The sequence below is a fragment of the Periplaneta americana genome, chromosome 10 (genome assembly GCF_040183065.1).
Source record: "Periplaneta americana isolate PAMFEO1 chromosome 10, P.americana_PAMFEO1_priV1, whole genome shotgun sequence".
Taxonomy (NCBI): domain Eukaryota; kingdom Metazoa; phylum Arthropoda; class Insecta; order Blattodea; family Blattidae; genus Periplaneta; species Periplaneta americana.
This window is the reverse complement of record NC_091126.1, coordinates 95,974,714-95,987,026: the sequence shown is the minus strand read 5'-3', so window position 1 is coordinate 95,987,026 and position 12,313 is coordinate 95,974,714. Positions and strand designations below refer to the sequence as shown.

At 36.3% G+C, this 12,313-nt stretch overlaps 1 protein-coding gene across 5 annotated transcripts in view; it reads right to left on the bottom strand.

Annotated features, from left to right (window-relative positions):
• LOC138707912 (KN motif and ankyrin repeat domain-containing protein 1-like) overlaps nucleotides 1–12,313 on the bottom strand; it is a 437,992-nt gene that overhangs the window by 114,329 nt on the left and 311,350 nt on the right. For all 5 annotated transcript variants that reach the window (XM_069837957.1, XM_069837958.1, XM_069837956.1 and 2 more), the window contains one exon: nucleotides 3,978–4,190. In XM_069837957.1, the coding sequence (XP_069694058.1) occupies nucleotides 3,978–4,190 (213 nt within the window). The remainder of the gene's footprint in view (nucleotides 1–3,977; nucleotides 4,191–12,313) is intronic.

Sequence of the window (12,313 nt, the reverse complement as noted above, 5' to 3'; positions counted from 1 at the left end):
ATTAAAAGAAAGTTATGTGGCGTATACTCTACAACAGGACTGAAGAGGATATATCATTACATGGTCTGCATTTTACTATATATTAATATTATTGTACTGAATTAACACTCTTCAATCTTATATAAGTAGACTGAACTGTGCCCGAGCACAAGCTAATGTAGTGTAAACCATGTGTATTAAATAAATAAATTTGAATTTGAATTCATGTATTTTTTATTCTAATAATATTAATATGTATTCCACTGTGTTTATTTTTATTTTATTAGGTAAATTTTTATTCAAATGCCTCTTTTGATACTATTATGTAAATTGTATCTGTATTATTATTATTATTATTATTATTATTATTATTATTATTATTATGATGAAGAGTAGGGCATATATTCCTCTTCTCTACTCCTGTGCCAATGAAAAAATGTTCCTGCTATTAGCAAATTTATCTCTTTTAATGTAGGCACAAGAGCTCCGCCTTTTCCTTGAGTAATCCTAAATTTCTTATTAAATCATCGAAATAATTGAGGGGTTGTGGGCAAGAACATGGTAACCCACATGAAGAATGAAGACGAATTTTGAACTAACATGGTGATAATATGTTAGGGGACATGCTCTATCTAGTGACGAAGTAGCTTGTGTCTATCCCCAAGAGATGGCTTGTTATACTTGTTTCGATAACCACATTTCTCTTCTTTGGAATACATAACACAGTTACTTTTCCTCATTTTTCTCAAAACCAATAAATTGTGGGTTACCATGTTCTTGCCCACAACCCCTCAATTGATTAAATGGCTATCTTACTCTTGTTAATTGTGTAAGCATGTGCGGCTTACAGCTGTTTCGGTGCTTCTTCACACCATCCTCAGAACCTACTAGATCTCGGCGTCATCTCGAACTTTGCTGCTTGTTGTGTGGGTGCGTTCGATTGTTGAAAAGTGTTGAAATGTGGTTTCAAATAGTGTGTGTGTTTATTTCATATTGTTCTAGTGTGTTGAGTTTTTGGTTTTTGGGTTGTATGTGTAGGATTTCCATCTCTGCATTTATGTTATTGTATGCTTGGTTAGCATTAGTTATGTGTTCAGCATATGTAGATGTATTGTATCCTCTGGTTATTGCTATAATGTGTTCTTTGTATCGAGTTTGGAATGATCTGCCTGTCTGTCAAATTCTCAACACACAGATTAATTTCAGAACACACACACTATTTGAAACCACATTTCAACACTTTTCAACAATCAAACACACCCACACAACAGGCAGCGAAGTTCGAGATGACGCCGAGATCTAGTAGGCTCTGAGGATGGTGTGAAGAAGCACCGAAACAGTTGTTAGCCGCACATGCTTACACAATTAACACGAGTAAGATAGCCATTTAATCAATTATTTATATTCAAGTGTTAAAGGCAGTGTACAAAAGATTCAACATGGGTAAATCATTGAGTTCCAATAGGTAAACTGCTCAGGACTTCCATTCTCTACATCACACAGCCTTCTAGATTATGTTTCTGATCCTCATCAACTGGTTAGTACAAAATTTTACATTAGAACACTGGGTTATGGATGCAGCAAAATCACTAGTATATTAATAATATAAAACATAAAATATAGTTGTGTAAAAATGGTGCGTGATGTACCATTTTTATGTCATTTCTGGCTTCAGTACACAAAAATACATAAAGGAGAGCTAAATTTTATTCATTTTTTTTTTCATCGCAGGCCTGTGCAATATGAATTACAATATCCGTAGGGCATGAAAGAAAATCCCTTTCCCTCTCTCTCTTTCTGGGAGAAACTCATGAACGAATGTGTAATATATATTCTTGTATATCTTTTTTACTTGTAAAGCTACAATGCTCATGTAAGATGTAATATCATTTCATTGCTGCACACAGAACTAGAATACAGTATGGTGCTAAACAAGGAAATCGTATTTTGAACTGCAGTGTATTCATTAAAAATGCCACTGGAGGATGCAATTATGCTATGTAAAAGTATTCAAATGAGGAATTCAAAGGCCCTCATTTCATTTAAAGGTTAGGAGACAGTGATAACAAGGAAGATCTGTGTTTATACTGGAAAAAATATTATTTTTTTCATTTGGTTATTTAACAATGCTGTATCAACTACTAGGATTTTAGCATCGATGGGATTGGTGGTAATGAGATGAGGCCAAGCACTTGCTATAGATTACCTTACTTTCGCCTTACGGTTGGGGGAAAACATCAGGAAAAACCCCAACCAGATAATCAGCCCAAGTGGGAATCAAACTCACGCCTGAGCACAACTCCATATCGTCAAGCACCTCAACTGACTGAGCTATGCCAGTGGCTGAGAAGCATTAATAACAATGGTGTCCACATAAGAAAACTTTTGAAGCAATTCATGGTTTTCTTACAGAACATAATGTATTTATGTCTGCTCCTACAAATCAGGGGAAACTGAGGAGAATAAGGATCTCTATTGCAGGCAGGAAATTATTCATGTGGTCAAAGAGAATCTCGGAATAACCAGAGGAAGTTAAGTGCTAAGAAATGTTGATCATATGACAACTTGGAGAGTACTATATGACAAACCACTGTACCCCAACCATAGCAGTATACAGGATGTAACGAAAAAAGCGAGCGAAACTTCAGACATGGATTCCTCATATGTATAGTACAGCGGTCATCAGCACAGTGCACCCTCGGGCTAGCGTCTCTTACCCGCAGATATGCACTGGAGTGCATCCATGGCTGCTGGCGGGTATACTTTCTGGCTCTCCCTTCTGCACAACGGTGCAGATTATGATACACTCCTTACCCTTTACCCATTTCAGCGAGTGCTGACGACCACTGATATAGAAGAAAAAATGATTATATCAACATCTGTCCATAAATGCTTGGTTTGTGAGTAGGATTTGCAATGAATTGTTCAAAATGTCCACCTCTTACCTAAATAGAGGTTGCAACTCATCATTCCATCAACATCCGTACATGCTTGGCCTCAAAACTCACCAGATCTCAATCCATTGCACTTCTTTCTGTGGGGGCATTTAAAGTTGTTGGTGTATTCGAATCCTGTGGATAATGAAGAACTCTCTGTCAGTGGATTCTGCAAAGCTGTCAGACAATAAGAACTACTTATGCCAGGAATTTGGGAGCATGTTTGGATCTCAATGAGATGACGAGTGCAGCCTCTATTCTGCAGGAGTTGGACAGTTTGAACAGCTCATCTAAGAAAATTAAAAACAGAATGCATCATAATAACTCCAGCAAACAAACGTACTGGAGTCCACTATGATCATACTTGCAAGTCCTACTCAGAAACAAAGCCTTTCTGGATCAAAGTTGATATAACCACTCTTTTCTTCTATACATATGAGAAATTCATACTTCAATTTTTTCCCATTTGTTCGTTACACTGGGTATACGACGATATAAAAATAGCACTAACATGGAAACAATGCATTTCCAGACCTATAAGCACTTACCAGTATGTGTTCTCTTCTTTTAGGTTTGACAAATATTTCCCAAAACTTCCCCATATATTTTCGTTACATCTTGTACAACTTTGTTATGGAATTCCATATAGTTATAACGGACATCCTGTAGTACGACCTTGAATCTCTGTTGTGCTTAAATCATATATTTTTGCAATTAAATGAATAACAAAGGACCATATGTGAAGGCATCCTACAAATTTATTGTGACAAAGTATTGAGAAGCTGCAACCAGAATTCAAGAGTCAATACTTAAAAACAAAACAAACAAAATAATAAAAGTTTCTCTTATTTAAAAAACTGGTGAAAACTCTCCCTTACACTCACATGCATTTTCTACAACTTATAAACACATCTGGCTTTATCCAATGGGTAAATGTCGTGATTTCACTTCAATAAAGGGTTCATAACAAGAATCTTATCCAGAAATGGTCCAGTAAATTAAACTTCTAGTTCCTTCAATATGGAACTTTTTGGATACTTCACTGATTTACTATTTACTTACTTTTTCCTAGTTTCTTGCTGTATTGGTTGAAAGAGGCCACTGTCCATGACGGCATGAGTTTCTTCTTCTGGGCTTTCCCCTTCACCCTCCTCAGCCTCAGAACCACTCATTTCTGGCCCATGTTCTGCTCTGAATCCTTCTGTCCGCTCCTGAGACCCACTTGCTTGCATTGCCAGTAACTTCGTTGCTGGACATGTTGCTGGTGTCTCGTGTCTGCACATGAAAACATTTATTTAATATATTAAAAGCAGCACTCTCAATTACACATATAATTTATTGCAAATTTTATAAGGTTATTATGAGTGGCTACACAAGAAAATATGAGAGAAGAGACTGAGGCCTATTTCAAGGTACACCTTAACCTGGCACTTTTTAGAGAGTGAAGAGCACTCCCTAATGAGAATAACTGCACTCAATAAAAAGCAAGATGGTAATACAAGCAAAGGGTAGTGGCAGTGGCGGTGGCAACAGCAGAAGAGTAGCAGTAGAAATAGCAGCAATAGAAGTAGTGGTCGCAGCAGCAGCAGTTGTAGTGGTAACAATTTTCATTCTTTTTGAGGTTCACTTTAACACTTGTTATTACGAGTAAAATATAGAACTTTTTAAAAACTTTAAAAGTGTTAAAATTGAGACATTCTCTGGAATAGCATAATATACGTTAAGTCGTTTTTCCATTTCCAGCATATATTGCATTCTTAATAACACATCTCCCTCCTGACAAAGTATTACTCAGCAACAAATACAACGCCCTCTAGAAAACTTTTAAGTGTTTTTCTGTGTGAGGCTGTTGTTCCAGAGAACAAGAGCAGTACATAGTCAACCTTGTCACTGCTTGCAGCTTTGTTTATGTTGTGCTGTATTCACGAGTATTTAATCTGTTTGTTAATGACACTGTATCGTCGATTCAAACCTTTTTGTATTTTTAATAACAACGAACTCGAATTTTACAGCAAGAAAGTGGAAAAATGAGAAGTGATAGTGATAATAGTGATCAGATAAGATGTAGACAAGAGCAACGGGCTTTTCATTATGTGCTACTGACGCACTTGTGGTGGGGAACGGTGGGATGGCAAAGGCGATGATTTAAGCATGCACGTGTTCGTCCTGGCTCATGTCAAGGTTAATGAATCAGTCTCCAAGTGACTGGAGAGTGACATGGTACATATTATATGGTACGTAAAGATTAATTTTTGGTCCTACAGAATTTATCCGTTATGATAACTGTTATTAGAGGAGAAAAATTCGCTCTGACGCCGGGGATTGAACCCAGGTCCCTGATTCTATGTACCGAGTGCTCTAACTACTGAGCTACGCCAAAGTTCAATCCACCGCACCGGATCGAATCTCCTTCCTCTAGCATTTTTCCTCTTTTGTGGCCTTATTCCATGTTCCCTGGCGCCAGAGGGAATTTTTCTCCTCTAATAACAATATTATATGGTGTTTTCTTGTGCATTTTAAGTGAAAGTGTAAACTGTATAATGGCTAATCAAATATTTACTACTGAACAACGTGTTTATGATTCACATGTGTTAACCCAGTCTGCCAGCCAAGTACGAAGGCAGTTTGAAACATGATTCCTGGGTGTAAAAATTCCATCACATACAACAATCCATAATCAGCCTAAGAAACAAGACAGCGTAGGGTTCTCACAGAAGAAACATTAATAGACCCACATTTAATATTTTTCTCAGACGAGGCATGATTCCACCACCATGGTTGTGTGTGTTTACAAAACAGCTTTTATTGGACTCTTGAGAAACCTGATATCATTCATGAAGTACCCCTCTGTGATGAAAAAATTGGTGTATGGTGCGCCACGAGCACAGAAAGAATTATAGGGCCCATTTTCTTTTCGAGTACAGTTAATTCCTTCACATATGTTCAAACCATTCTGATTCCCTTCTTCAGAGAATTAACTGTCAATTAAATCGACCAAAACTACAGTGATATATGAAAAACTTCATAAAGAGGTGCCAAAAATTTGTGCACAAAGAAGGTGGCCAGTTTCAGCACCTCCATCAATACAATTGGTTATTAAGATACTTTCTAAAATAGTTACGAAAACTTGTATGGTTGTATCACTGTGACTCTACACTGTCCATTCACTGCTGCGAGTGCATAACTCATAGCTGCTGTTCACCACTCATCTGATCACTCTGTACATGAAGCATAGGAAATGGATATGAAAAGCACGCTATTGGAAGGAAATGTAAAATACAGAAGGAGAATCGAAAAGAAGAAGTTGCGAAGAAGACTAGAAATGCTGGAAAAGTCTTCGTTTTAACGAAAATTGGTAAAGAAAGTCAATGAAAAAAAATTTAAGGTTAGTAAGAAAAATATCCTATTGTTAAAGACATAAAATTACTTAGTCATACGTTAAAAAGTGTTATAATTTTAAAAAAAGATAAGTAATTTTATGATTTTAACAAACAAAGTGTTAACGTGAAGTTTAATCAATGAAATATATTGTCTCAAGAAATGTTTCCTACGAATTGATGCTAATGGTCAACAAAACAATCCACAGAAGCTTTTGGGCTATAGATGATAAGAACATTCAAGATACATTAATGTTAAGTCTCATTGATAAGAAAATAGCATCAAGAATATCTATTAAGTTTGGTACGAACCATAGCTGTTCATATATTTATAATGATCGCAATTTTGGTTTATAGGGAAACATTTTGAAAATATTGAGAATGTGCACCAATAGACTATATAACAGTACTGAAAAGCTGCAGGAAAAATCCAGCATCTTTTGAAGTAGCAATATGAGTAGAACCAATTGAAAATTGAGCAGCAGCTTTATCACCGATTTTGAAAAGAAACCCAAAGAAAAATTTGGAATAGAGAAAAAATTTTATTCTTTATTATAACAAATAACTCATTTTTCGTTTCATCTTCCTATGCAGGAAGAGTTGTGCCTTATAGGATAAAAATGGAGGTTGCAGTTTCCTGATGAAAGATAAAATGGTAATGTCAAAGATTTTTCGTCCTCTGATGATTGATGCAAAGAAAACAGTGTTCTTGCACTACTCAAGTTTCTGAAAGAAGAAACTTATTAAATTCTTGTGGTCAAAAATGTCACATTGATTACTTTTCGTTTGTATTAGATACTGCTAAGGAATACCCAGTGGTCAGCATGTCTGGTAACGAAAGTAGTGGATTCAGATTCAAACCCTGGTTAGGACATGTAGTTTGAGGCACTTCCAGGATTTTCCAAAGTTCAATCAAATGCAAGCACTGGGCAACTTATATAGGTGATTGGTCACGTTCATTTCACATCATTATTAGGGGTCTACCATTTTATCCTCATATTATCAAGAGACACTATGTCTATTGAAGCTGAAGTGCATTGCAAATCACATGTTGGAACTCAATCCTAACTGAATCCATTAATTTATCAATCTTCCTTCTACATATTTATTTAATAGACTGACTCGGTAATTTCCAAGGAAAAGTTGCTCTCTCTTCCACAGCCAATCCAAACTAAGCTAGATTAGGTTACGTTGTATGGGAAAAAAATACTTTCCTTGGAAATTAACACTAAAACCCATCCCCCAGGAGTACCAATTCTGAATAATACATGAAGCACTTCGATACCTCATTCCATTTTAATTTGGCACGTGTTGTAGACGAAACAATATTGTATCCTACTTTTGTAACTGTTACTATGGGTAATTTGTGTTTATGTCAAATGTCAGTCTCATTATCCTAGAGAAACAAAAACTGGTTACCCGTATAAGTTAAGAATGCTATTTCTGTTATTAATGAAATAGTTATAAAATAAAAGAAAGAAATGTATCGCATGTGAAGGAACTTAATGAATGTTTTTATTTCTTTACAGATGAATAATCTCTTATGGTGGACTTTTGATTATCTGCTGGAAAACTAACTGAAAGATAATTTTACAGTTTAAATAATAACCGTACTTTCTACAGCATCATGATACAGTTATCCTTTCGTTTTGGTTTTCAATTTTTAAGGTAATAACGACTGCACAATTTTATAAATGAAAAGGGCTCTTTGTCTGCTCTGTGGTGCATTTTATCCTTACAGTTGGAAATTATTCTTTACTATTGCGTTACCAAATGAAGGCGAATATCTATCCCATCTACCAACCAAAATGTGTATAATATGCAAGGCATACCAAAAGCTTGAACTAACCAAACCTAACCTGTCACTAATACTCAACCTTACGAAAACTTTCTCTTTGTGTATCTATGTGTACCTAACAAAATGTTCACATGTAAAGCATGCGATCCCACCTCTCTGCTGACCACCATTTTACAGCAAATTTCCATCTTATTCCGGTGTGAAATTGGCGTCACCGCCCAATTGATCTTTTGTTTACGGTACGTATGACTTGACTAGAAGCCAAGTATGTATGCTATATATGTATCCCACCTTTCTTTGGTAACTCAATTGTAAAGAAATACCCAGTGCAGAAACTTGCAATATATTCGGTCATAAATTCAGATATATTAAGTATACAAATATTACAATGATACTGAAAACAAACAGAGCTTATTCCTACTTATTACTGAGAAGAAAATCTTGAAAAAATAAGCACTCTGGTGGAGGGTTAAACAATAATTTCATAATTCAGCTTCCTTCACAATCCTCACTTCACTAATCCCCATTATCAACAAAATCGCCTCCTTTTCTCTTATAATGTCTTCACTTTAAATTAGTAACTCAAAGCACGAATTTCCTATTGACACGCGTCTGATAAACCACATTTTTATTTTTTATATGCCTATATATTACAACCTACTAATATATTAACAATTAAAATATACAATCGCCATTACATAGGTACTATATCAGTATATCAATTATGCGAAGAATAAAAGTACTGAACGTAATGTTATTTTGTATGCAAAATCTTCGAAATGCCTTCAATGAGACGGGGATACACTGTAACGTCAATTTTTAATAACACGTTCAAGGCTAGTAGGCCTATTGGTGATAAAATGAACGAAATTTCATGAATGAAAACAAAATTTGTACATCTTACTGATTATAAAAGTACGAATCTTTAAAAAATGAACGCATTCCTTAAATCAGACATAAAAGTAATAGCTCTACACTCATTAATGTCGATAACTATTATGAATTACTGTATTTCTCACGGTTTTAATCTGACATGAAAACATTCGCTAACCTTGAAAGTATTGCATTTTCCTCATAACAAACTGTGCTGGGACCAGGCGAACTAAAATCTATGTTTCCTTGTATCATAAGTTTTGTTTCCTTAATTCTCGATACTCCATCACAAACATTTCAATTCCACTTGCCCTCTCTGCAACTCCGACCACAAACAATCCCCCATACAGCTGTTCAGTTCCAGCAATATGACAGACTTAAGTGTCAAAACTCTTCTCAGATGATATAATTATTTTGAACGAATTGCTAACTTCACTGAAGTTGCTTTATGTCCGAGGGTTTATAAAAGACAGTAAATTTCGTAACTGGCATTCTTATAACTAGTGCTGAGAATTGATAAGCAATAAAAATGCTAAAAAAAAAAAAAAGGCAGACATGCGCTGTTGCAAATGTGTGCTATTTCATATACGTAATTTCAGTGTCGAATTCAGATCATTTCACCCGAGGGGAGGGGATTAATACTATATATCGGGAGGAAGTGGTAGAGACAGAAGAAGTAACAATAATTCACATCTTATCTAATAATAGAGGCAGTATAGAAAATTAGGATTAATTACATAAATAGAGTTTCCATTCGTTTACATTTATGTTATCTTAAATACTACTGAATATTAATATAGGCATTACCTTAAATTTTGTAATACTTAAATGTAAACTATTGTAAAACATGGTAAATATGAATTATCCTTCTGTGTAAAATTGTCTCATAAACCGCCTAAATGTAGTAGGCCTAAATTAAATTAACCTACACGAATGCATCTAGAGTTTTTAAAGGGCACTGATATGAATATCCCACATATTTTTGAAGAGCTTCGAGGTAAGGCATTTCACACAGTTTTACAAAATGCACCCCCCCCCCACGGAGTACGATTGAAATATAACAAACATTTAATTTCCCATTTTTTATTTTTATTTCGCGTCCAAACGTTTTATTCATTGACTTACCACTAGCAGCACTAGATTGCCTGACCGTGAAATGGGCGGGCCCGAGTTCAAATCCTGGTTAATACCATAGACTTACTAAATAACCGCTAGACCGCTCACTGGCGCTAGTGTTATGCTCCCAAATTGAACAGCCGGCGGGCGGCCATTTGTTTGATAGAGGTGAATAAGCACAGTTCTTTCGCGCGCTGCTTTTAATTGCAGCAATGCACACGGATGTAACGATATAGTAGGAAGGAATGTTATATTTCACCAATTAGTTAATCCTTCATTCCTAAAACGATTTTTTCTCCATATTGTATTATAGAAGACAAACTATTGTACTTGCCATGAGACTTTATGCTTAAAGTTTCCTCTGAGTAAAGATTCTCTTAACCGAAAGTGGATAGGTGCAATCCGCAGAGAGTTTTCTACCCTACAATGAATCATTCAGTGTGTTCAACTCATTTCGAATATAGTTTTTACCTTTCAAACTATGTTATTACCATATACATTGTTATTGTCCTTCATCCACTCCATATCATTCATTTTCTTCAAACAGTTCATTTTTCAATGCATACATGAATAATTATTCACCGAATTTAAAGCTACAGAAACTGCATAAATTATCCACTTTTTTAATATAACTGATTGAAAGTAGTTCTTATCTTAGTTAGGAATTAATGAAACATTTTCTTTTACTGCTGCTGCTGCTGCTACTACTACTACTACTACTACTACTACTACTACTACTACTACTACTACTAATAATAATAAAGATATCCCCGTAACATGCCATGAAGGCACTTGGGGGGCATGGAGGTAGAGCCCCATGCTTTCCATGACCTCGGCACTAGAATGAGGTGGTGTGGTCGGCATCACGCTCTGACCGCCTTTTACCCCCGGGAAAGACCCGGTACTCAATTTTATAGAAGGCTGAGTGAACCTTGGCGCCGTTCTGAAAGTTTGGCACCGAGAAAAAATCCTGTCACCACCTGGGATCGAACCCCGGACATTCCAGTCCGTAGCCAGCTGCTCTACCAACTGAGCTACCCGGCCGCCAATAATAATAATAATAATAATAATAATAATAATAATATTAATAATAATAATAATAATAATAATAATAATAATAATAATAATAATGCTTTTTGACTTCGTGCAGCAGTTTAACCTATATATTGAATTAAAAATTTGACATTAATTCTTTTATTAATCGTGGTTATGAATGTATGACTTGAGGCTTTCCAGGCGTTTGAGGTAGAATAATTCTTCTCGGGTTCTCAGCCAGGTGAGTTGGAGATTAGCTTCCAAGCTTTCGACGGCTAGCTCTGCCATCTTCTTCAGGGACGAAGTGATGTGGGAGGAAAAATCGAAAAATCGAAAGAGAATTGGGAGGAAAAATTTTAAAAGGTACGCAAAACGCGTCCTTGCAAGGGGTTGGGGGCTGTACAAAACTAAATATGTGAGCTCCAAGCCTGTTGGCCACTAGTCTCACTCCGGGTTACGCTGCTCCACTGAAGAAACTCTAGAAAATTTTGAAGGGGAAGCCGAAATTGGACGTAACCTCTTAGGTACCACATACGCGAGGGGGACTGAGATTTGACGGGAAGAGGAAGAGCTGGCTGGTATTTGCCGTTAGGATGGCAAGACGCTGTCATCTGTTGTTCGATGACAAAGCATGTGAAGGCCGTCGGAAGAAGCGCCGTGAAATCTAAATCTGCAATTTGAGAGGTCCCTGTCCTTTCAATTTGCGACTAATTGAGTGACCTCGTATATTTAATAGACAATTTATATGTTCTAAACTAAGGCATACGTCGTTTATAATAAAGGGGAATATATATATGGGGAAGGGCATATAGGTCCGTGGCCCATTTCTTATAGGGCTCATCCCGACATTTGTCTTACGGCTGAGGAAAACCACGGAATATCTTAGGCAGGATGAGTTGTCTCATATAAGAGACTAGCCAATTTGGCTATTATGTAGGAGGTGATTGTTGTCATGAGCCTTGTTGATTTGTCTCAAATTTTGAGACCAGCCATTTGGCTATATGATGGCTCAATTGCGAAGAGGGGGGAGAGATGTAATTGTTAATTAATTTAGAGTTAATTAGGGAGATTCATGGGGATATGAGTGCAGGTCCGTGGCCCATTTCTTTTAGGGCTCATCCCGACATTTGTCTTAGCGCCTTAGGAAAACCACGGAAAAACCTTAGGCAGGATGAGTTGTCTCAATATCAGAGACTAGC